This window comes from Erythranthe guttata, chromosome 9, assembly GCF_056151865.1.
Source record: "Erythranthe guttata isolate IM_541 chromosome 9, IM_541, whole genome shotgun sequence".
In the NCBI taxonomy this organism is placed as follows: domain Eukaryota; kingdom Viridiplantae; phylum Streptophyta; class Magnoliopsida; order Lamiales; family Phrymaceae; genus Erythranthe; species Erythranthe guttata.
This window is the reverse complement of record NC_142541.1, coordinates 7,477,664-7,503,831: the sequence shown is the minus strand read 5'-3', so window position 1 is coordinate 7,503,831 and position 26,168 is coordinate 7,477,664. Positions and strand designations below refer to the sequence as shown.

Genomic DNA, 26,168 nt, shown 5'->3' with positions numbered 1-26,168 from the left:
GCCATTGCAATAAACAAAATAGAGCAATTAGCACCTTGATAGCTGTCCAAATTTGGTATATAAAGAACAATCCTCCCTAATCTGCACATTAATTGCATGGAAAATGAATCAATGAAATAGCAATTGAAATCTTATCGAGGTAAGAAGCATGAAAACAGAGACTACTAAAAAATGAGACCGTATCATAGAAAGCAACAACTGGAAAAATATATATTGCTACCGTTTAATTTAATTTATTGATTTTCAGGGATCAGATACAAATTTCCAAAATAAAATTGTAAAGCGACGGCGATTTTGCCAATGGAAGTATCTGCCGACAACACTTCCCCCTGTAATTCTACCCAAAAATTTCACAAATTTTGCCTTGTGCAGAAAAACCCACAAAATCAGACAATTGATTACAAAAAAATCTGGAGATTACAAACTTACCTCCTTTTGATTCTTCAAGTTCTTTGAAAGCTTTCATCTTCATCTGAACCCAAACCACAACACACCGATGAAGAAAAAAACCACAAACAAAGGGCTACGAAAATTGTGCCAAAACTGCAATAGAGCGAAGATTTCTTCTAAATGAAATAACAAAGACAATATTTCTAATCTTTTGATAATTTCAGGCGAGAGATAAGAACTGATAAAAGGATCGTGTAGAATGAATAAAAGGAAAAATAATAAATTAAAGAAAAAGTTGATCGTGTAGTTTATGCGTACAAAATTGAAGTGAAGTGGGCAGTTTTTTCTTCTCCCACGATTTACAGAAAGTGGGAAAATGTGGAAAACGGCTAGAGAGAAAAACAAAACATAAATATATTTTCCAAAATAAAAAGGACAAAAATACCCTTAGCTCAACAAATATTTTACAAAAATGGATTTAGGGTTTCGGGGAAAACCTTTCTTTTATATATAAAGATAAATCCATAAATTCTATAATAATAAATCCATAAATTCTATAATAATAAATTAAGTAATAACTAACTATTAATAAATAATAAAATAAAAAATAAATTTGTACGGTCATGACAGAGCGAGCCATTTTGTACTCGTTCTGGTTTGCACAAAAAAAATGTGAATCGAGCTCAATCACATTGTCTTTGGTCATCTTCTCTTTCAATCTTGCATCATCAACCCTAAAAAAATCACAAAATTTAATTTAATGCCTGACAAACTGAATCAAAAGTCTGAATTCGAATTTCAAACTCGAAATCTAAACAAGAGATTTTGCTAAACATAATAGCAAACATAATTTCAATTTCGAAATCTAAATTAAAATTGATTTCACAAAACTAAACCCATCCAAGTCTAAGATCTCATAATGACGAATGAGTTCTTTGATTCAACCACGTCCGATAAACTCTCCTCCAGGATGATTTTTTTTTTCAAACCACATCTCATAACTCCCTTCCAAATCTTACAACGTGATATATGAGATTTATTCAACGATATTTAGGTAATTAAAGGCTTCCATAATTAAATAATTTTACTGTTGAAGGGTGTTTACGTCCATATACTTATAATTTTAATTCATTTAATTAAAAAATTTGGTCAAAGGGCATATAGGTATACTAATCTAACAGATTGGACTCTAAGCCATGTAAGTTTGAAATAGGGAGGTATAGCGAATTATCCCTACTAAATTATTTCCTTCCATTTTGTTTTACTTGAATTCGTGTCGTTATAAAGAGATAGTCGTTTCCATATCATTATTTTTTCTCAATTCAAAACTGACATCCGTGCGTTGCACGGATGAAGTACTAATATTGATATTATAAGTGTATAGGAATTTTAGAGTTTAAAACCGAATTGGAAATATAAGTCTCGTCTATGGCCAATTCCAATCCAAAAAAAATGGAAAAATCATAAACGGGATTGTCTAGTTCGGAATGTAAGATTATGTTCCAAAATCCGGAAATTTCGGAACAAAACGGCTGAAACCGAAAATTCTACACCCCCTACAAGTTAATGAACACTTCTAAAATATAATTTTACATGCCCAAAATTATAATTAATGTTAATTAATATTAATCAGTTTACATGCTAAGAAATGATTACATTATCTCTTTAAATTAAAAAATAAAAAAAATTAAACAAATATACTCCTATTTATCTTATGTTTTCAATAATAAAGTGCAGTGTGACATTATTATGGTAAAAATGCCCAAAAGTATTTGATAATGAATTGGTAAGTACTAAGTACACACTAGAACAATCGATTGGTAAAAAAAAAGAAAAAAAAAACTGATATTTATATTATATATAGAATTGAAATTTTATTTGTATTTTTTTAATTAATTATATAATTGAAATTTCACTTCGGATTAGCCATGTATATTAGAATTTCAATGCAAAAAAAAAATGAAAATTTGGTATTTTTGTAATTGAAATAAAGAAAATTATTCCAAAATCTTAATTTTTCCAGTAATTTGGAAATCTCATTCCAGTTTACAATATTGGATAGGGATTTTTATGCAAAAGTCCCCAACCAAGCATGTTTATTATTCTAGGTATAGGGGACATATCTCTTTCACCAATAAGCCCATCCCTTTAATATTTATTATAACTAAAGGAAACATTCATGTATATCCCAATATTACCCTCAATCATTTATACCCAATTCTTAATTGTAATCCAAATTAATCAATTTTGTCCATAAAAGTTCAATTTTGACCACAAAAATTCAATTTTGACTTTTTTTTGGAGTATAATTTAATATGCTCCAATTTCATCCTTAACTTAATTTAATCTCAATTTGACCCCAAATTTCACAAATTATTAAATTTTGACCCAAAAGTTTTTCTTTTTTCAAAAAAATTTTTTTTTTCAAAAACTTTTTTTTGCCGCCGGATTCCGGCGTTGACCGCCGGTCTCCGGCGTTGACTTTTTAAACTTTTTTTTTTTTTTTTTTTTTTTTTTTTTTTTTTTTCTTCCGGATTTTTTTTCCGGATTCCGGCGTTGACTTTTTTTTTTTTTTTTTTTTTTTTCTTTTTCCTTTTTTTTTTCTTTTCTTTTCTTCCGGATTTTTTCGCCGGTTTCCGGCGGTCTCTTTCTTTAGTGTTTTTTTAAGTTTTTTTTTTTTTTGTTTGGTTTGTTTTGTTTTTCCACGCCCGCCGCTACACGTTGACCGTAATTGTGCTGTCACTGACAGTAATTTAGCGTAATTATACTGTCAATGATAGTTAATTAACGTAATTGTACTGCCGTTGACATTACATTTATGTAATTGTGCTGCCGTTGACAGTAAATTAATGCAATATTATATTTTTTTATTTATTATTATTTTTTTTTATTTTTTTTTGATTTGTTGACAAGTCAACGTAATTATATTACTGTCGTTGACAGTAAAATAACTGTAAACACAACAATATTACTGTCAACAACATCAATATTATTATTTTTTTGGGGTGTTTGTTTTGTTCGAGTTATTCACGAAGTAACGTAATAATATTACTGTCTACTATTGTAATATTACTGTTGCTATAGTAATATTACTGTCACTCACAGTAATATTAATTCTTTTGGTTTTTTTTATTTTGTTTACATTTGTTGAACGGACAACATAGTAATATTACTTTATTATACAATAATAATGAATTTTGTTGTGTTAATATTAATGTGCTAGAGATTAATATAGCAATATCAATGTGTTAAACTATAGTTTAGTTAATTTTACTGTGTTTAACAGTAATATAGTTAATATTACTGTCATTCACAGCAATATTGCTGTTTAAACGGAAAAAAAAGTTACAGAAAAAAAAAAAAATTAAAAAGTCAACGCCGGAGACCGGCGTTGACCGCCGGAATCCGGAAAAAAAATCCGGAAGAAAAAAAAAAAAAAAAAAAAAAAAAAAAAAAAAAAAAAAAAAAATTAAAAAGTCAACGCCGGAATCCGGAAAAAAAATCCGGAAGAAAAAAAAAAAAAAAAATTAAAGTCAACGCCGGAATCCGGCGGGAAAAAAAAGTTTTTGAAAAAAAAAAAATTTGTGAAAAAAAAAAAGTTTTGGGTCAAAATTGAATAATTTGTGAAAGTTGGGGTCAAATTGAAGTTAAAGTAAGTTAAGGATGAAATTGGAGCATATTAAAGTAAGAGGGGTTATTTTAGTCCTTTACATAAATCTGGACCATGTGTGGACTTATTGGTAAAGGAGAATATTGTCTGGATCTCTTTATGAATAAGTTCCCACTGATGGGCTTATTTGTAATATGCCCTATTGGATATGTGTGTATTCCGATATAAAAACTACTAACATTTATGAATTTTAGCTGTGACAAACAAGAGGGTCGAATGTGCTATTTCAAAATAGTAAGGGTTTTTTTAGCTAGTTTACTTATGGTTACTTTTTGCAGTTTGATCCATTCCTTAACCATCTCTTTTGCAAAAGCAAATGACATCAACAAAACTGTGCACAAATATTATGGGGTCATTACAAATAAGCACATTAATGGTATTTATTCATAAAGAGATTCAGACAAAAAACTTATTTACCAATAAGTCCACACATGGTCCAGATTTTTGTAAAGGACTAAAATAACCTCTCATACTTTAATATGCTCAAATTTCATCATTAACTTAATTTAACCTCAGTTTGACCTCAAATTTCATAAATTATTCAATTTTGACCCAAAACGTTTTTTTTCAAATTTTGTTTTTCCCGCCGGTCTCCGGTTTTGACTTTTCAATTATTTTTTTCGTTTAAACAACAATATTGCTGTGATTGACAGTAATATTAACTATATTACTGTTTAACACAGTAAAATTAACTAAACTATAGTTTAACACAGTAATATTGCTAATTAATCTCTAGCACAGTAATATTAACACAACAAAACTCATTATTATTGTCTAATAGAGTAATATTACTATGTTGACCGTTCAACAAATGTAAACATAATAAAAAACCAAAAGAATTAATATTACTGTGAGTGACAGTAATATTACAATAACAAGAGTAATATTACCGTCAACCACAGTAATATTACAATAATAGACAGTAATATTATTACGTTACTCCGTGAATAACTCAAACCAACAAAAAATCCAAACAAAATAATAATATTGATGTGGTTGACAACAATATTACTATAACAACAGTAATATAACCGTCAACCACAGTAATATTATTTTGTTTACAGTAATATTATAATAATATACAGTAATATTATTACGTTACTCCGTGAATAACTCAAACAAAACAAAAAACCAAAAAAAAAATTAATATTGATGGTGTTAACTGTAATATTATTGTGTTTACAGTTATTTTACTGTCAACGACAGTAATATAATTACGTTGACTTGTCAACAAATCAAACAAAATAAAAAAAAAAAACACAAAAAATAAAAAATAATAATATTACATTAATTTACTGTCAACGGCAGCACAATTACATAAATGTATTGTCAACGGCAGTACAATTACGTTAATTAACTGTCATTGACAGTATAATTACGTTAAGTTACTGTCAGTAACAGCACAATTACGGTCAACGTTTAGCGGCGGACGTAAAAAAAAAAAAAAAAAAAAAAAATTACAAAAACACTCAAAAGAGTCAACGTCGGAGACCGCCGGAAACCGGCGAAAAAATCCGGAAGAAAAGAAAAAAAAATTGAAAAGTCAACGCCGAATCCGGCGGCAAAAAAAAAAATTGACAACAAAAATTTGGGTCAAAATTGAATAATTTGTGAAATTTGGGGTCAAATTGAGATTAAATTAAGTTAAGGATGAAATTTGAGCATATTAAAGTATGCTCCAAAAAAAGTCAAAATTGGATCTTTATGGTCAAAATTGGATTTTTGTGGACAAAATTGATTAAATTGGGGTTACGATTAAGAATCGGGTATAAATGGTTGAGGGTAATATGGGCATATACATGAATGTTTCATTTATTTATAATAAATATTAAAGGGATGGGCTTATTGGTAGAAGAGATATAAGCCATAAACCTAAAATAATAAAGATGTTTGGTTGGGGACTTATGCACAAAAACCCCAATATAATATTTTACGAATCCATAATTCAACTATGTAAAGACTTCCAAACAAGTCCTTGAACACTAAGGAACTGTTTGCAAAAACTTATAAAAATAGATTATAAGCTTTCTTTTTATCATAATCAGTTTTTAGGTTTCTTACAAAACTAATGTTTTTTTTTTTTTCTTCTCTTAAAATAAGCAATAACTTCTAAAGTATTTATAGGCCTGCCTTTTATATTTAATTTCATTTTCAGTTTTTTTGAAAACTCCCCCAACTTTTAAAACCAATCACTTAATATCAACTTAACTCACAATTACTAACTTCTGATTTTAAATAAGATTTTACAAACACCACCTAAACATAGAATGCGGTTGTTAATGAGTGGGATTTCTCAAAAATTCAATTAGCATATTTCTTTAGTTGACGAAATGTGACATATTCCCAATAAAATTTAGGATAAATTACAACCACCCCTAGATAATATCTATTTATGAAAAAACCCCTCATTTTTTCATAATTACATTCACCCATTTGCAAATTGTAGATTTCTTACATTAACACCCTTTTGTAGGAGGGGTGGAGTAAGAAATTTACAAACTGCAGGGGGATTGAACTGAATGTTATTTCTTAAAACATAAGGGGTTTTTTCATAAATAAACTTGACCTCAGGAAGGTGGTTATAATTTACCTAAATTTTAACAACCAACAGTTTTAGTCTTAATATTGACAAAACAACCAAATTATGTTATCACATACACACACGATTTAACCAGAAAACTAGGATATAAATTCCTTAAAACATGTTTCTACGTACAAAAGACAGAAATAAATGTACATAATTATTATCGATAATCCAACTTTTTATATAATGAGATCTTGAAATTTAATTTTTGGGAAACATTGACAAAAACCCTCCATTACACAAGGATCATTACAATAGACCCAATTTTATTTTTCATATTTACGATAAATTCAAAACAACTTTTATTAATTAAAAACACTTAATTATCACAATTATACACCTAACTAATCAATCCACTTGTTTTTATTTTTGTTATTAAAAGATATATAATATCTTTTCCCAAAATATATCTCTCTCTCTTCTCTCTCTCTCTCTCTCTCTCCCAAGCTTCTTCTACTTTGTGGGGAGTATATAGAAGTCGGATTTGGTATTTGGATATTATTTCTATCAATGATCTGGCTAATCATAAATCCAAATTATGAGATCTTGGAAATAGAATTTTTTTCTAAATGAACTGGATGAAGAGATCAAAAAACCTAAATGGGGATTTCCACTATTCTGAAATGTTAATGTAGTATGTAATAAGAGTTAAATCAATTGAGTATTCAACTTTTGAAAGTCTTTCTAAGAAAGGAACTGATGTATACATAGGGAAAGCCGTGTGCAATGAAAAATGCAAGCACGGCTTGGGGAGGAGTTTTTCTTTATTTTAAGTAATATAACAAAGAAATTATCTACTCCATCCGACTAGTTCCGGGTTCGAATCCCGGGCAACCCACTAGACATATCGAAATTATATGCAATAATATAATATTCTCTCTCTCTCTCTCTCTCTCGATTTTTTTTAAATATTATCAGAAGGCGTGTTACTGTAGAATTCAATACCCAAACACATAATCAGCAGCGAAGAAGAAAGAAGAAGCAGTAAAAGCATGCACCATTCTCGGAGACAAGCTCCAGCTAGTACGCAGAGCACCCATCGTTCCTTCCATAGATCTGTAGCAACAAATTCTTATCTGCGATTTAAACAAACAAGAAAAACTTGCACAAAGATAATTTGATTGAATTAAAAATAAATATAGCGGGTTACAAACTCTAATTTAATCCTCTAATTCTTCTCTCAAGAACAATATATGTTGACTTTGAATTTTGGAGTCGGGTCGTTGACTTGATCTTCTCCGGATTTGAATTTCGAGGGTCTTGCGACTTGAATCTCGGATCGAACGCTGAACTTTCACGAGCTTTGACTTGAAGATCTTAGATTTCTTGATGAGTTTGGCCCTTCAATCTTCCTTCGATCTTGATTTGTTGAAGAACGCCCTCAATTTGATCTTCCTTCGATCTTGATTTGTTGAAAAACGCCATCAATTTGATGAAGATCTTGGAGGCCTTGAATTTTATGAAGAACGACTTGAATATGATGAAGATCACTTGAATATTGTAGAGAGAATTTTCTCCTACGGTTTTTCTTCTTCTTGAGTTGTGTTTTCAATTGTGTAGGGAGGGTCCCTATTTATTAAGGTAGAATAGGAGTCCAACACAAAGTTTTGTTGATGACGTGGCGCGCTTTGATTGGCCTTTATTAAATTGATATTTATCTCTTGTAACTTGAAAGAGAAGAAACAATCCTATTGGCCAATAATTAATTGATATTTATCTCCATGACTTGTCTTGCAAGACAAGACATAATTGAATTTAGACACAATTTAATTGTCTAATTTAATTAACCAATTAATTAATTTTATGCGTCTTCAAATGCCCCCTCGAGACTTGTTCACGGACAATGCATCTTGGAGTGAATGAGTCTCGATAATTGCTTAACTTCAATTGCAACTTGATCTAGCAAAGTACATACATCTTTGAAATCATGACTGAACCTAGAGAAATTCTAAGTTGCCTACGTACCCTATAAAGGGATCAAGTCATAACATAGTTCAAAATATATCCTTTTGAGGGATGTCGTGCACAATTTATACTCCTGTGGACAAGGAGAAATATACGCAGCTTAAGCTCGTGTTGAAAGAGCATTTGACTTGAATTTGTGGATAGTTTACGCTCGTATCAAGGAGCCTTGACTTGATTTGGATCTGTAGATAGTTTATGCTCGGATCAAGGAGCCTTGACTTGATTTGAATATGTATAGATAGTTTATGCTCATATCAAGGAGCCTTGATTTGACTTGGATGTATAGATAGTTTATGCTCGTATCAAGGAGCCTTGATTTGATTGGGATGTATAGATAGTTTATTCTCTTATCAAGGAGCCTTGATTTGATTTGGATATGTAGATAGTTTATGTTCTTATCAAGGAGCCTTGACTTGAATTGAATATGTAGACAGTTTATGCTCATATATATCGAGGAGACTTGATTTGACTTTAATGTGTAGACAGTTTATGCTCGTATCAAGGAGCCTTGAATTGATTTGAATATATAGATAGTTTATGCTCCTATCAAGGAGCATTGACTTGGCTTCAATGTGTAGACAGTTTATGCTCGTATCAAGGAGCCTTGAATTGATTTGAATATATAGATAGTTTATGCTCGTATCGAGGAGCCTTGACTTGATTTGGATATGTAGATAGTTTATGCTCGTGCCAATGAGCCTTGAATTGATTTGAATATGTAGATAGTTTATGCTCGTGTCAAGGAGCCTTGATTTGATTTGGATATATAGATAGTTTATGCTCATATCAAGGAGCCTTGACTTGATTTTAATATATAGATAGTTTATGCTCCTATCAAGGAGCCTTGACTTGACTTTAATATGTAGACAGTTTATGCTCATATCAAGGAGCCCTGAATTGATTTGAATATGTAGATAGTTTATGCTCGTATCGGGGAGCCTTGACTTGATTTGGATATGTATATAGTTTATGCTGGTGTCAAGGAGCCTTGACTTGATTTGAATATGTAGATATTTTTTGCTCGTGTCAAGGAGCCTTGATTTGATTTGGACATGCAGGCCTTTTGAACTCGTGTCAAGGAGTGCTTCATTTGATTTGGACATGTAGATATTTTAAACTCGTGTTAAGGAGTGCTTCACTTGATTTGGACTTGTAGACCTTTTAAACTCGTGTCAAGGAGTATTTCACTTGATTTGGACTTGTAGACCTTTTAAACTCGTGTCAAGGAGTATTTAAATTGATTTGGACATATAGACCTTTTAAACTCGTGTCAAGGAGTGCTTGCCAATGTCCCATGGGGTTCGTCTCTCGAAATCCATGCGTCCTCAAACGCAAAAGGGAATCGAGGAGATGAAAATGAAACCTTATGCATCCGCTATAGGAAGCATAATGTATGGCATGCTATGTACACGACCTGATATTGCGTATGCTGTGAGCGTCACAAGCAGATATCAGTCCGACCCCAGCCCAGCCCATTGGAAGGCTGTGAAGGACATTCTCAAGTACTTGCGAAGAACTCGAGATTTGTTTTTGTTCTATGGGGATACCGAGTTGAAATTAGAAGGCTTCACGGATTCTAGTTTTCAATCGGACGTGGATGACTCGAAGTCAAACTCGGGGTATATATTTAAAGTCAACGGGGGTGCCGTGTGTTGGAAGAGTTCCAAACAAGGCACGACGGCTGATTCCACCACCGAGGCTGAATATATTGCAGCATCAGATGCTTCAAAGGAAGGGTCATGGATTAGGAAATTCATCCAAGAGTTGGGTGTATTTCCGAACGCTAGCGATCCAGTACAGTTGTACTGCGATAACAACGGGGCCGTAGCGCAAGCTAAGGAACCAAGAGCTCATCAGAAGTCGAGGCACGTGTTGAGAAAATACCATGTGATCCGAGAGATCAAAGAGAGAGGTGAAGTCAAGCTAGACAGAGTCATCTCGGAGGACAATATTGCAGATCCCTTCACCAAGCCATTATTAGGATCAGTCCACGAGAAACATCGAGAGTCGATGGGACTTAGATTTATGAGTAGTTGGCTTTAGGTCAAGTGGGAGATTGTTAGAGTAGGTGACCAACAAGCCAACTTGTGGCTGTGGTCTTTCTCTTTTTTCTTGTAATAAAACAATCGTTTTTCGTTCGTAATAATAAAATATTTCATTTGGCATTCTATATCTCTTATCCCATGCAAGTAGCATAGATATAGTCCTAACGAGTTACTCTATTACTGTGAGTTGATCTAGTAGAATCATGAGATAACTCAGCAATGTAATGTAACTGTTAAACCTTGTTCCTAGTCGATGGGTTACACCAATAATGAGGATACCGGCCTTTCCCTTTTGAGACTAGCACTTAGTGTATGTGTACTGCGTCTCATCAGTCATCGGTGTTGTGACATCGGCATACTTGAGTGGGTGCTCATACTAGATGAGTTCACTGAACTCCCTCGCCCTAGAAATCTATAAGTGGTTCTCATTCATCAAGTAATAGGTTTCTGAGATATAGTTGTACACCATTAGTCCTTAAGACCCAGACATCACCGTGACTTCACTAGAGGACCGATTGTATCATGACCTGTCCCTGAGTCCCACAGTGGACCACTCCAAGGGCCAACGTTCGTGCAATCCGAAATCTAGTGTGAGTAGTCATGGATGTCCTGTGTTTTCTAACGGTTTATAATCTAAGGAATCTCCGGCCATAGTTGATAGTGAGGTGATTAGGGAAATGTGTTTCCTAAGTCACACACGAACGGATTTATAATACCTAGAACGTTCGCACGGTCATTGAACTTTATAAGAGGTCTCGGTGAACCAATGCCTCTAGTTCAATCGGGACATGTGTTGCAAAGGGATCGTACTGTACGCTAACTATATCATAAGGTTCTTGCAGGCACTTCACTTGTATCTAGGGAATCATGATTCGTAGTTGCTAGGCGCCAATCTTGATTCGTTGGGCACCGATTTGATCGGCGATTAAGTAAAATGAGTTTTAATTTAATCGGGACTCTTGGGAGGAGTTCATATAAGAACAATGTGTTGTTCGAATCACAAAGAGTTGTGAGCCCACGGCTAGCATACACCTGAACCATTGAGGGTCACACTTCTCGTGTAATATAGATCCTTGATAAACAACAAGCATAGATTAATATGTTAATCTTTGAACGATTGGATGTCAATATGATTGAATCCAAGATTCGTAATTGTGGATTACGAATTGGAATGAACGTAGAGAAAGAGACATGCGGAATTTAGTGAACTTTCTAAATTGGGAAGTTTCCCGATTTAGCAGGTCCACTGAATTAGAAGTTTCCACTTTTGGAAATTGGAAATTTCGTAGAGACACTCGTATCGACGAGGACTTTGAGCTCGTCACAAATATAATTTTGTTATATTTTTGTGAAACGATCGTTTGTGAGAAACAAGGACGACAAGGCGATGGGCTTAATGGATCAGTGGGTCAGGCCCAATGACTTAAGCCCTGACCCACTGATCCATTAAGCCTACTAGGGTTGAGAACCCTAGTATAAATAGACCTCAAAAGAGAGTTTGAGATCAGATTTTTTACACTAAAAGCCCTAGCCGTCCAGCCCTAGCCGCCCAGCTCTCTCGGCCGCCGCTGCCCCGCCGCGCCGCCGCTTGTCGCCGGTTTTCTCCTCTCTTCTCCTTCGTTTATTCTTTGTTGTTTATCTAACTCGTTTACATCTAGTGCTGTAGTTCGAGTGGGTCAAAATATACGAGGTGAAACCTGATTGGAGGAGAGGAAGACCGCTGCCCCGCCGCCGAAGTCGCACGCGCCGCCGTAACGCAGCACACGCCTTTCGCGTGAGTCGCACGCGCCGCCACTGTGTCTGCCACGCGCCGCCGTCTGCCATCTGCTGGACCAGCTTGATCCAGCCGTGAGTTGCTGCCCCGAGGATTGGTAATTCGCAGCTTGTACTTGTTCGGTTCTAGATTTTGATTCGTCGAAATCCCACGCTTCAAGAGGTAAACCGAAATCTCTCGTAATATATTATAAATTTGGATTTATGATTTACTTGCGAGCATGTTGATGTTGTGAATTAATTGTTATCATGATTTATGAAATTGTGTGAACAAGCATGTTTTATATTTTTCGGTTTTACATGTTTTGATAAAAATCGATAATTACCATGTGTATGGCGGAAGCGTTAAGGTACGTTGACTATGTGATTAGTTTATGCATGTAATCGAAACTAGTTCGATCTAAAAAATTTAAATTCCGCTGCGTATACATGCGCATCCCCAACACTTCGAGTGTTGTAAAAGCGGTTGAGAAATTCTTCTTCTAAGTGCTTCCAACTATCGAGTTTGCCCCCAAACCAATGTACCAATCATACGTGTTTTCTTTGAGCGATCGGACGAATTTCTTGACGAGGTGATCTCCGTACGTCCCGGCATCATTGCAAGTCTCAACAAAGTGTGCCACGTTTTGCTTGGGATTGCCTTTGCCGTCAAATTGTTGAAACTTTGGAGGTATATATCCCATTGGCATGTTTAGATCATCAATCCTTTGCGTGTATGGCTTGACATAGGTTGATGGTGACTTCGAGCTTCCTTCCAACTTGTCTTTTGATAGTTCCACTGATCACCATCATCACTTGAGCTACATGAATCAGCCATTCGGGAGAAACTTGAAGTTCTTGAGCTGGAGCCTTCTCGTTTTCAACTGGTTGTTGCTTTGTGGATGTCTCGACTTCGTCTTGAGCCTCTATCTGATTATCCACAGCTAGACTAGCATCGATTTTGTCCATCTTGTTGATCAACTTGGCAATTTGAGAATCTCGTTGTTGAACATGCTTTGTGAGCCCCTCAATGGCCTTTGTTAAACATGCAATTTGCTCTTCTATGGTTGTAGCGTTTGTTGTCATGAAGGATGCCACCTCTGACTAGCTTGATGTTGAACGAGGCGTTGGCTGTGAAATCTCTCGTTTCGAACCTTCCACGTCTGCACTTGTGTTGACAAAAGGTGGTAAGCCTTTCTCAATGGTTTGGGGGGTCGAGCTAGTATCGGAGGATGCTTGCGGCTTCTTAGCCATACTCCTTGTAACTACGCCCACACTTGATGAATCTGAAGTGGATGTCTTCATTGCAAACGTAGAGCAGTCAGTGCAACACTTCGAGGATCTTCGAGAGAGAGAAGACATGAGAGGTAGAGATGTCCCACTGGGCGTGCCAAAATTTGTAGCAACAAATTCTTATCTGCGATTTAAACAAACAAGAAAAACTTGCACAAAGATAATTTGATTGAATTAAAAATAAATATAGCGGATTACAAACTCTAATTTAATCCTCTAATTCTTCTCTCAAGAACAATATATGTTGACTTTGAATTTCGGAGTCGGGGTTGACTTGATCTTCTGCGGATTTGATTTTGAACTTGAATAACGTTTTCCGAGGGTCTTGCGACTTGAATCTCGGATCGAACGCTGAACTTTGACGAGCTTTAACTTGAAGATCTTGGAGTTCTTAATGGGTTTGGCCCTTCAATCTTCCTTAGATCTTGATTTGTTGAAGAACGCCCTCAATTTGATCTTCCTTCGATCTTGATTTGTTGAAGAACGCCCTCAATTTGATGAAGATCTTGGAGGCCTTGAATTTTATGAAGAACGACTTGAATTTGATGAAGACGACTTGAATATTGTAGAGATAACTTTCTCCTACGGTTTTTCTTCTTCTTGAGTTGTGTTTTCAATTGTGTAGAGAGGGTCCCTATTTATAGTGGTAGAATAAGAGTCCTACACAAAGTCTTCTTGATGACGTGGCGAGATTTGATTGGCCTCTATTAAATTGATATTTATCTTTTGTAACTTAAAAGAGAAGAAACAATCCTATTGACCAATAATTAATTGATATTTATCTTCATGACTTGTCTTGCAAGACAATATTTAATTGAATTTAGACACAATTTAATTGGCTAATTTAATTAACCAATTAATTAATTTTATGCGTCTACAAGATCAACCACCGCAAAAAAAAAAAAAAAAAAAAAAAGAAAAAATCTTGAAGAGATATACAATTCTTTGTAGAATTATAATTATGGGTTTTTTCATACTTGTTTTTACTTTTACTTGAAAGTTATGTTGTTGTTTATGGAGCAAGAAAGTGACTTTGTAATGATATAGAGTAGTTTTCATGGTTACATAGCTGTTATACAGAGTGGTTTTTATGTTTACATTAGCTGTTATACAGAGTGGTTTTCATGTTTACATAGCTTTATATACAGAGTAGCTTTCATGTTTATATAGCTGTTGTACATAGTGGTTTTCATGTTCATATAGCTGTTATAGAGAGTGGTTTTCATGTTTTATATAGCTATTTATACATAGTGGTTTTCATATTTATATAACTATTCATGCAGAGTGGTTTTCATCATGTCAGGCTCTGTCTTCGATTTTCTTCTTCCTAGAACAATTCATCCATTGTTGGATGGGCTTTGGTGTAAACGGTGGGTAAACGGTAATTTTCGAGCGGATTTAGAGCATGATTTGGAGGCATAATTTTTGGGAGGATTTTATGTGCTATTAATTAGGGGGGTTTGCATTTATCAGCATATTTTTTTTATTTATTGGAATAATTATTTGGGGCATATAAGGTATTTTGGATGGATTGGATTTATGACAAATATCAATTTTTAAAAGGCGAAATTACCTAGACCCCTCATGCCCCGACTTATATAGGTACGAGTTCAATTTATTTGATGATTATAGCTATAGGTCCCTTGACCAAAAAAAGTAATATAAGTTAAATACAATAATAAGTAAATAGATATAAATACCCCAAACAATATATTGTGTTATATAGTAATTATATCTGTTAAATGCCACTTGGCACATTCGTGAATGAGTGGCTTCAGTTTCTCGAAATTAGCGGTGGAAATCGGACGGAATGATCGTTAATGGCTTTTTCGAAAAAAATCTATTTTTTTTAAAGTAAAAAATGGGTTCCAATTTTCCTTAAAAAAACCGGAATGCAAAAGTTTATTATGAGTTTCGGTATGCATCGGAATCGGCGGATTTCGGAAATTACATTTGTTTATAATCTCTTGTTCCAAATTCGGATATGATGAAAAATTTCATAATATTTTTCTATCTTTTTCGAAATTTTGCAGGAAAATGCAAGAATGGAGAATTCGACAGAATGCAATAATAACCAGATGTAGGAACAAGAAATTGAAAGACAAAATTTATCATAAGAAAAAATGCAACAGAGTTTCTGATTGCCCTTCGGTAGATATATTTTTCGTAAAAAGTATAACATAAGTTCTATTATGGAATTATAAAATATATCATAAAATTATATTATATATTTCGATAAATAATCGAGATATTCGGAACTAAAATTGGATTGGAAATCCAACTTTCCATTAATTTTATATACAATTCCGATCCCATTCCAAATAAATTCGGAAAAGTCGGAACTTCAGAAATCGGAATGAAAAATAGAGTTCCAAATTCGGATATTTTCGAATCGGAACTGGCGGAATTCAGAAATTCCATTCCGATTTCCACCCCTACTCTAACTTCATTTTATGCTTTCTATATTTCTATTCTGTAATATACATTTTTTTGTTTAAATTGTGTTAACAAATGTCCTTACAAGAAACATACTTGCACACAATGGGATTGAACCAGGAACCTCTCATAATCAAGAATGGGAGTGGTATCACTCAACCACACATTGTATGTCTGAAACTTCCTTATCTCGCCTCCAAATCGGTAATAGTCATTGTGTTATTATCCGATTTCATACTTGGCGATGAAACACTAGTAATAGGGTTCCAACTCCTCTCGTAAAAAAACGCAGGCTCTTTCGGTTCTGGCAGAATAGCTCCATCGGTTCCCAACATGAAAAGCACAGACGACATAACCGGCCTATCATCTGCAAATTTCTGAACGCACAATAGCCCGACTTGTACGCATCTTTTCAGTTCAGATTCGACGAATGTTTCGTTTAAACATTCATCCATCAGCTCCAGAGTCTTGTCGTCTTTCCATAGCAACCATGCCTGTCAAGATGAATACACATCAAGCTACTTAATTTGTCTCTAAAATAGAATTACGTTTTTTAGTATTTGTAGCTCGGAAAAAAGTATTACGTGTCCCAAAAGAGTATGACAGTTGTCATGGTTGTTGAAACCTCTATTCTTTTTCCCACTCACTATCTCTAACAATACAACTCCTAAGCTGAATACATCAGACTTCACCGAGAATTTCCCATCGATTTCGTATTCTGGAGCCATATAACCACTGCATGAATGCTTCAGTCACAAGGGTCGTTTTTTTTTCAAAATAATAATAATCATATGTTTTTGTTGGGATAAAAGAGCTCTTACTATGTACCAACAACTCGTTTTGTTCTAACAATCGATTGGTCTTCTACAAAAGCTCTTGCTAGGCCGAAGTCTGCAATTTTTGGATTTAGATTTCCATCTAGTAAAATATTGCTCGTTTTGAGATCCCTATGGATGATCTTTAATCTTGAATCCTGGTGGAGGTAAAGCAGTCCTCTTGCGATTCCCATGATAATGTCAAAGCGCTTAGGCCATGTCAAAATTTTCCTACGATTTTGATCTGCACGTGATTGAATACCTTGTGAGATTTAAAAATCTTTCAGGTTTGATTTATGAACAATAAAAAACTAAACGAGAGTATCTTAGCATGTACCGAATACAAAATAGTCAAGACTTTTATTCGGTAGGTATTCGTAGATTAGCACTCTTTCCTCTCCTTCAATGCAACATCCCAAAAGTCTGACAAGATTTCTATGCTGAAGTTTGGCAATCGATGTAACTTCGTTTTTGAACTCTTCGAGACCCTGACTTGAAGATCTTGACAACCTTTTAACTGCTATTTCTTCTTCTCCCGACAAATTACCCTGTTTATGCACGGTGGTAGTAGTAAGCGTCGGAATACCAATTTTTTTATTTTTTTTTATTTTAATATAATTAGCTTTTCCGATGTACGACCTTACCTTGTAAACTGGACCAAATCCTCCTTCTCCAATTATATTTTCTATGGAGAAGTTGTTCGTTGCAGCCACAATAGCTGCCAACTTGAATATAGGCAATTCTAGATCATTGTCGTCGTTCTTTTTTGCTGTTGCAATGGGGAGAAACAAAAAAATAATGTCTCATGCTTGACACCAAATGCATGTTTATAACATGAATTCAAGACTATTTTTTGTCCGGCAAAAGTACGAAAGTTTTGTTACCTCGTCTTTTTCGTCTTGCCATCAAAAGTATACCTCCATTGACAAAACCCGAGACAAGAACTCCAGCCACAATTGATATTACTATTATCTTTGCAGAGATTTTCTTCTCCTTCTCCTCCAAATTCGTGCTAGCCTCTACAAAACGAACACACAAACTAAATAATAATCAAGACTTGTGAATACTCGTAGATAGAAAGAGAATATCAATACTTACCTATTTCCGAAGCTGGTAACCTAATGTAGACGATTTGCCTAATATATGCAGCAAGATTTTCTCTTATATCAATGAGATCCCCAAACCACATCAAGCATCCATACCCTTCATTAGTTATGATTGGATTAGCATACGCAGTGCAGTTACAGTTTAGTAAGCACCGAGCTCGACATTCACTAAGGCTCATGCTACTATTCAACCAATAATCCAACATATGAGGATATTTCGCCCGTTCAACCTCGAGAAACCCGTCTCCGCCCTCGCAATTCAGTTCCCTAATTCTTGTGCATCCACCCGACCAATCTTGATTGTCCCAATCTTTTAGAAATTTCGGTGCGAACCCCTTGAAACACTCGCATATTACCGGTTTCTCGAATTTGCAGATAGCATTAGGACCACACGTACCGTATTCATCGCACGAATCTCGTGGATTTACACGTATAGAATCCCACTTGTCCGTTCTTGCATTCAGAGTATAGCGCTTGATTACACCGGATGACTCCAGTGTTAATCTGTAGTTAATTGAGCAGTCGGCGTATGCTAGTACAGATATCAACCTGTCTTCCTTGAAAGCCATTATGGGTAATCCCGTGTTGGCGGAATTGACGTGAAGAGAAGATTTGGTGGATATGGAAGAATATTTTGTTGATATCTTTTCTGATATCTTTTATTTGTTTCCTACCTTGTAAATTATGTTTCCTATTTTACTTATGGCTAATGTCTGTATATTAGCACGTGAAAGAGAATGGAGAAGGAGATAATTTTCTTTGCCAAAATTTATCATGGCACCAGAGCCAGCAAAATTCTAAAAAAAAAAAAAAAAAAAAAAAAAAAAAAAAAAAAAAGAAGCAAAGCGGGGAGAAGAAAAACAAACAGTAAGTCAAATATCTCCATGACCGGAGGTGATAGTGGCAAGAACAAGACAGACATGGTGACGCCATATACGTTAACCTCGGCTGACAATCCTGGAGCCTTGGTGACTCATGTACAATTGAAGGGAACTAATTACGAAGAATGGGCCAAAGCCATGAAAGTGGCGTTGCGGGCTAAAAGGAAACTCGGATTTATCGACGGGACAATTTCACAACCAGCCGCCAATTCTACCGAAATTGACGATTGGTGGATGGTAAATTCCATGTTGGTGGCATGGATATTCAATACTATTGAACCCACCTTACGTTCGAGCATTACGTACAGGGAGAACGTGAAAGAGCTTTGGGACGATTTGCAATTGCCAATGGACCTCGTATTCAACAATTAAAAGCAGAGTTGGCTGGATGCAAGCAACGTGGACAACCGATTGCGACTTACTTTGGTCGTCTAAAGATGTTGTGGGATGAATTGAATGATTACGAGCCAATTATGACTTGCACTTGTGTTGGCTGCAAGTGCAAAATTACAGAACAAATGATTAAGAGACGAGAAGACGAGCAAATTCATCAATTTTTGATGGGATTAGAAGACTCCATGTTTGGTACAGTGAGATCAACAATCCTAAATATGGAACCGCTGCCCGGGTTAAATCGAGTTTATTCAATGATTGTTACTGAAGAAAGACACCGTGAGATCGCTCGGGGAAGAGACGAAAGAAGTGACGCTATGGCTTTTGCTGTTCAAACAAAAGGTCGTGACAATAAAGACAAAAATGAGAATTGCAAACACTGGGGAAGAGTGGGACATGATACAAACGGCTGTTTTCAGATTATCGGATATCCGGATTGGTGGGGCGACAGGCCACGTGGGGGCGGCCGCGGAAATGGACGTGGGGTTGGACGAGGTATGGGACGTGGACGTGCTTCGATCCGTGCAAATGCTGCGCAAGGTGTGAATGGACGTGGCACAACGTCAACAGTGACAGATTCTGACCGTCTTGGGCTTACGGGACTGACCGATGATCAATGGGCAACTCTTGTGACGATGTTGAAAGCCCAGAAGAACAACCCCACAGAAAAACTCTCTGGTAAGACCTCTGACCATCAGTGGATACTTGATTCCGGAGCCTCGCACCATATGACAGTATGTGTTGATTCGTTTGCTGATATTTGCAAAGTAAACCCATGTTCGGTGGGTCTACCAAATGGAGCTGAAACTATGGCAACGAAAGAGGGAACAGTGGTTATGGGAGATAAATTGAAATTATCACATGTGTTATTTGTTCCACAATTGAATTGCAATTTATTGTCTCTTGGAAAATTACTTTCGAAAAATAAAAATTTTATCGTCACACTTACTGATAAGCTATGTATAATACAGGACCGTGTATCGAGGACACTGATTGGTGTGGGTGAGCAATGTGACGGGATATATATTTTTCGAGGTGTGACACCAGCGCGCGCGCACAAGGTTGAGAGCAAGAGTAGCGTAGAGTTGTGGCATCGTCGTATGGGGCATCCATCTTATAGTATTGTGGCAGCTTTACCAAATTTTAGTTCAGTTGTTATTGATTCAAAAAATAAAGTCTGTGAAACTTGTTTTCGTGCGAAACAGACTAGAGATGTTTTTGAACAAAGTACTCATAATGCGAAAGAGCCTTTTTATTTGATCCACTGTGATTTATGGGGACCATATCGTGTCCCATCTTCTTGTGGTGCAATTTATTTTTTGACTATTGTGGATGACTTTACTAGATCTGTGTGGATTTACTTGCTTATTGAGAAGTCTGAAGTAAATAATATTTTGAGAAATTTTTGTGCATTGACGAGTAGACAGTTTGGTAAAGAAGTAAAAATTATAAGGAGTGATAATGGGACTGAATTTACTTCTCTTACTCGTTTTCTCGTGGATAAAGGAATTGAGATTCAGACGTCGTGTGTTGGTACTCCTCAACAAAATGGTAGAGTGGAAAGGAAACACCGGCATATTTTGAATGTGGCACGTGCTTTGCGGTTTCAGGCCCATCTTCCTATTAAGTTTTGGGGTGAGTGTGTGTTAGCTGCTGGGTTACGTATTTGATTAATCGGACACCCTCATCTGTTTTAAGGGGAAAAACTCCTTATGAGGTATTGTTTAATACTCCTCCATCTTATGCCAATATTCGCATTTTTGGGTGTTTGTGTTTTGCCCGTGCCAAAGAAAACGATAAGTTTGCCTCTAGAAGTCGTAAATGTGTGTTTATGGGATATCCGTATGGAAAAAAGGGATGGAAATTGTATGATTTGGAGAAACATGAACTTTTTCTATCTCGTGACGTTGTTTTCAGTGAGGAGGAATTTCCATTTTGTAGCTCTTCCACAACCATTATTGGGGCTCCAAGTTCCGATGTTGTAATTGATGACCTTGTTGTCGATGAAGAGTTGCAGACTTTAGACGTTGAGTCGCCTGATTGCGACGACAGGGGGAGTGTTGGGAATTCAGTTGAAGACGTTGAAACTGAACTTGTTGTTCCATCCGTGACAGAAGAACGTCCTCAACGTGCTCGACGTCCCCAGAGTCATTTACAAGATTACGTGTGTCACACTGTTCGCTGCCCTGATCCCGTCACATCGCAACCTGCTATTCAGATGTCCTCAGGTACTCCTTATCCCATAGCTAATTATTTAACATGTGATAAGTTTTCTGCACCACATCGTCGTTTTTTGGCAGCTATTACAGCCGAGACAGAGCCCACCCATTTTTCAGAGGCTGTCAGACATGATAAATGGCGTAAAGCTATGCAAGAAGAGATAGAGGCACTTGAAAAGAATGGCACGTGGACTATGGAGAACTTGCCTTCGGGAAAGAAACCCATTGGTTGCAAATGGGTTTACAAAACAAAGTATAATTCTGATGGATCCATCGAAAGACATAAGGCGCGTTTGGTAGTACTGGGCAATAACCAAAAAGCAGGAATCGACTACAATGAGACATTTGCTCCGGTTGCTAAAATGGCTACGGTGAGGGTTCTTCTAGCTGTGGCCGCCAAACAAAAGTGGGAGTTACATCAAATGGATGTTCGTAATGCATTTTTACATGGGGACCTTGACGAAGAAGTGTATATGCGGCCACCTCCTGGTTTTTCTAGCTCCTCTTCTGACAGGGTGTGTCGATTGCGGAAGTCTTTGTATGGATTGCGGCAAGCTCCACGAAATTGGTTTGCTAAACTCTCTACTGCATTAAAAAATTATGGATTGAAGCAGTCATATTCTGATTATTCTCTGTTCATTTTTAGAAAATATGGTGCTATTTTGGTTGTTCTTGTATATGTCGACGATTTGATTATATCAGGGAATAATTCAGAAATGTTGAAAAATTTTAAGGCATATCTCAATGAATGCTTTCATATGAAGGATCTTGGAAAATTAAAATATTTCTTAGGGATTGAAGTTGCACGAGGGATGGAAGGAATATTTTTGTCCCAACGTAAATATGCATTGGACATAATTGCCGAAACAGGGAAGTTGGGATCTAAGCCAGCAATGATTCCACTGGAACAAAACCATGGTCTTGCTCTCGACAATAGTGTGTTGTTAGACAACCCGGAACAGTATCGCCGTCTCGTTGGACGATTGATTTACTTGACAATTACTCGACCTGAATTGTGTTACTCAGTTCATACATTGGCTCAGTTCATGCAATCACCACGAATAAGACATTGGGAAGCAGCTTTACGAGTGGTACATTATGTAAAAGGTTGTCCCGGGCGTGGGATTTTCTTGCGTGGTAACATTGATATTCAGTTACATGGCTATTGTGATTCGGATTGGGCAAGTTGTCCGCTTACTCGTCGGTCTATTACCGGGTATTTTGTGCTTCTTGGGTCTTCACCAATTTCATTGAAGACGAAGAAACAACATACAGTTTCCAGGTCTTCTGCTGAGGCTGAGTATCGAGCTCTAGCGACTCTCACTTGCGAACTCAAATGGTTGAAGGGTTTATTGTTGTCATTGGGTATTTCTCATCGCCATCGAATTCGTGTTTATTGTGATAATCAGGCTGCCATGCATATTGCAGCTAACCCGTTGTTTCATGAGCGCACTAAACATATAGAGGTGGATTGTCACCTTGTTCGTGATGCTATTCAGGAAGGTATTATCTCTACCCACTATGTTCGGACCGGTGAACAGTTAGCAGATATATTTGTTGAACACGGCAAAGAGAAGAATTTCTTGTACGTATATTATTAACCCTTAATAGAGGTACATATATAAGAAAAAAAAGAATCAAGACTCCTACTCTAAGAAGGAGAATCAACTGTACAAGGAAAGTAAATAAAATTCCCTACAATCTCGGGATCTATAGAAATCTTCTCGGCTAACACTCCCCCTCAAGTTGGTGCATAGATGTTTATCATGCCCAACTTGTTTATCACGTTTTGAAATTCTTTTCCCGATACTGCCTTGGTGAGGACATCAGCTAGTTGACTAGCAGATTTGACAAACGGAAAACATATGACCCTTTGATCAAGTTTTTCTTTGATAAAACGACGATCTACTTCCACATGCTTAGTTCGATCATGCTGAACAGGATTATGTGCAATTTTAATTGCTGCCTTGTTATCACAATACAACTTCATAGGTACTTTATATTCTACCCCTAAATCCTTCACGACGCTCTTGATCCATAACAATTCACATAATCCTTGAGCCATTCCTCGAAACTCCGCTTCTGCACTAGATCGTGCTACAACTTTCTGCTTTTTACTTCTCCAAGTAACGAGATTTCCCTCCACAAAGGTTAGATAGCCAGATGTAGACCTCCTCGTTGTTTGATCTCCCGCCCAATCTGCATCAGTATAACCTTCAACATTTAAAGCATCATTCTTCGAGTACAATAAACCCTTGCCGGGAGTACCTTTAAGATATCTCAAAATTCTATAGACCGCTTCCATATGCTCTTTGCTTGGTGCATGCATAAATTGGCTCACAATACTTACGGCATATGCTATATCAGGTCTGGTATGGGTTAGATAAATGAGTCTACCCACAAGCCTTTGATACCGACCTATATCTGTAGGAACTTGATTCGGAAAAATCCCAAGCCCATGATTCACTTCGATTGGAGTTTCAGCAGGTTTGCAAGCTAGCATCCCAGTTTCACTTAGTAAATCCAATACGTATTTACACTGTGAAAGGGAAATTCCAAATTTAGATCTTGCTACCTCGATGCCAAGAAAGTACCTTAGTTGTCCTAAATCTTTCATTTCGAACTCTGCGAATAAATATTCTCGGAGCTGCTTCATTTCTTCAGGATCATCACCTGTCAAAATCATATCGACTACGTACACAATCAATGCAGTGACTTTACCTTCTTTATGCTTCACAAATAAAGTATGGTCTGCATTACTTTGTTCGTATCCTATATTTTTCATTGCCGAAGTAAACCTCCCGAACCAAGCCCTTGGTGACTGCTTGAGACCATAGAGGGATCTCTTTAATTTGCACACTTCACCTTCGTGCTTGGAACTTTCGCGTATTCCCGGTGGAAGTTCCATATAAACTTCTTCCTCCAAATCGCCATTCAAGAAAGCATTTTTTACGTCGAATTGTTGCAAAGGCCAATCTCGATTTGCAGCGACAGATATGAGAATGCGGATAGTATTGAGCTTGGCTACTGGTGCAAAGGTCTCTTGATAATCAATACCATATTTTTGAGCATATCCTTTGGCGACGAGTCTCGCCTTATACCTGTCTATACTTCCATCAGCCTTAAGTTTAACAGTATACACCCATCTACAACCAATTGGCTTCTTTCCTATTGGTAATGGAACAATCTCCCAAGTGGAATTCTTCTGTAAAGCTTTCATCTCTTCGTTCATAGCGTTTTTCCACTTTGGATCTGTCAATGCCTCCTGCACATTACTAGGAATAGACACTTCGGATAATTGATTAATGGTTAGTGCATAAGATTCCGAAAAACTATGAGTAGAGACATAGTTATTGATAGGATATTTCAACTTGGTATTAAGATTAGGCTCATAAAGTTTTCTGGGAACTCCTTTATTAGGCCTTTGAGAATACCTGGGAATGGTTGGGGATGGACACTCGGCAACATAATCATCCAAGATATTCTGGGAAGAAGACTCTTCGATTGGTGGTGTGGGCAACTCAACTATCTCGGCTTCTTCGTCGTTGAGATTTTCAATTTCTGGGTCATCACCACCATCTCCATCTTCACAAGATTCATTGCTTAAGCACTGATCATTATGCTCAATGCTATGCATACTTTGTTCCAAGGTTTCCAACTCCATAAATGCGTCATTCGCATTATTTTTATCAACAAAGGTATCGTCTTTATCCACATTCTCCCCCTGAAGACGAGAGCTAGAATTTGCAGCAGAATAATAAGGTTCATTTTCATGGAAAGAGACATTAAGAGAGACATGCAATTTCCGAGTTTTAGGGTCGTAACACCTATACCCCTTTTGAAAATCAGAATAACCAACAAATATACAACGTGCAGCACATGGATCAAGTTTACCGCGCAAAACTTTGGGTATATGAACATACACTGTGCAACCAAAGATTCTGGGTTCGAGGTTCGGTTGATGGGGTACGTCAAAAAAGGTCTGTAATTTTTTGTGTGGAGTTTGAAAACCAATAACTCGAGAAGGCACCCTATTAATCAAATAAACAGCAGACTTAACGGCTTCTCCCCAATAAAATCGAGGCACGTTCATTCCAAAGATAGATGCACGTACGACTTCCATAATTTGTCTATTTTTTCGCTCTGCAAGACCATTTTGTTGAGGCGTATAAGTGCAAGAAGTGTGATGTCTAATTCCTTGTTTTCGAAGAAAATCACCAAATGAACGGTCAAGGAATTCCATTGCATTATCTGATTGCCATACTCGAATTTGTCTTTGAAATTGGGTTTTCACCATGGTGTGAAATTCTTGAAAAGCAACACCAGCATCACTTTTCTGACGAAGTAAATGTATCCAAGTCATTCGAGTGCATTCATCAATGAATGTAATAAAATAACGAGCTTTAGAAATAGACGGAATTTTTGCAGGCCCCCAAATATCAGAATGAATAACCATAAACGGTTCAGAACTTTTATTAAAAGAAGGGAAATACGGTTTTTGATGGCTTTTTGCAATTTCACAAATATCACACTGAAAATTCGAAAGATTCAATCCAGTAAACAAATTAGGTCTCAATTTTCTAAGATAACCAAATGAAAGGTGTCCAAGTCTCCTATGC

At 36.2% G+C, this 26,168-nt stretch overlaps 2 protein-coding genes and 1 long non-coding RNA gene across 3 annotated transcripts; all 3 read right to left on the bottom strand.

Moving 5' to 3' along the window:
• Nucleotides 1-34: 34 nt before the first annotated feature.
• Nucleotides 35-801, bottom strand: LOC148767976 (uncharacterized). The gene is made up of 3 exons (XR_016033586.1): nucleotides 430-801; nucleotides 221-363; nucleotides 35-81 (listed from the first exon to the last, which is right to left on the bottom strand). It is a non-coding gene; the product is annotated as an uncharacterized LOC148767976 (long non-coding RNA).
• A 15,187-nt stretch (nucleotides 802-15,988) lies between these two features.
• LOC105966730 (G-type lectin S-receptor-like serine/threonine-protein kinase SD1-1) lies at nucleotides 15,989-17,741 on the bottom strand (the record flags this gene model as incomplete). The annotated part of the gene is made up of 5 exons (XM_088822720.1): nucleotides 15,989-16,629; nucleotides 16,720-16,870; nucleotides 16,957-17,194; nucleotides 17,288-17,498; nucleotides 17,595-17,741. Coding segments are annotated over 5 exons (1,056 nt in total), but the record flags the coding sequence as incomplete, so codon positions are not given.
• On the bottom strand, nucleotides 17,706-18,633 carry LOC148767975 (G-type lectin S-receptor-like serine/threonine-protein kinase At4g27290). Its single transcript, XM_088822822.1, has 2 exons — nucleotides 18,049-18,633; nucleotides 17,706-17,969 (listed from the first exon to the last, which is right to left on the bottom strand). The coding sequence occupies exons 1-2, from the start codon at nucleotides 18,623-18,625 to the stop codon at nucleotides 17,797-17,799; spliced, it is 750 nt and encodes a 249-aa protein (XP_088678948.1). The 5' UTR covers nucleotides 18,626-18,633; the 3' UTR covers nucleotides 17,706-17,796.
• Nucleotides 18,634-26,168: the final 7,535 nt, after the last annotated feature.

Bases quoted from the DNA above. Each gene is read 5' to 3' on its own strand.
- LOC148767975 (XM_088822822.1), bottom strand. From the start codon at position 18,625: ATGGCTTTCAAGGAAGACAGGTTGATATCTGTACTAGCATACGCCGAC. The intron at 17,970-18,048 runs GTAAGTATTGAT...TTCGTTTTGTAG, and splicing joins GTTACCAGCTTCGGAAATAG to AGGCTAGCACGAATTTGGAG.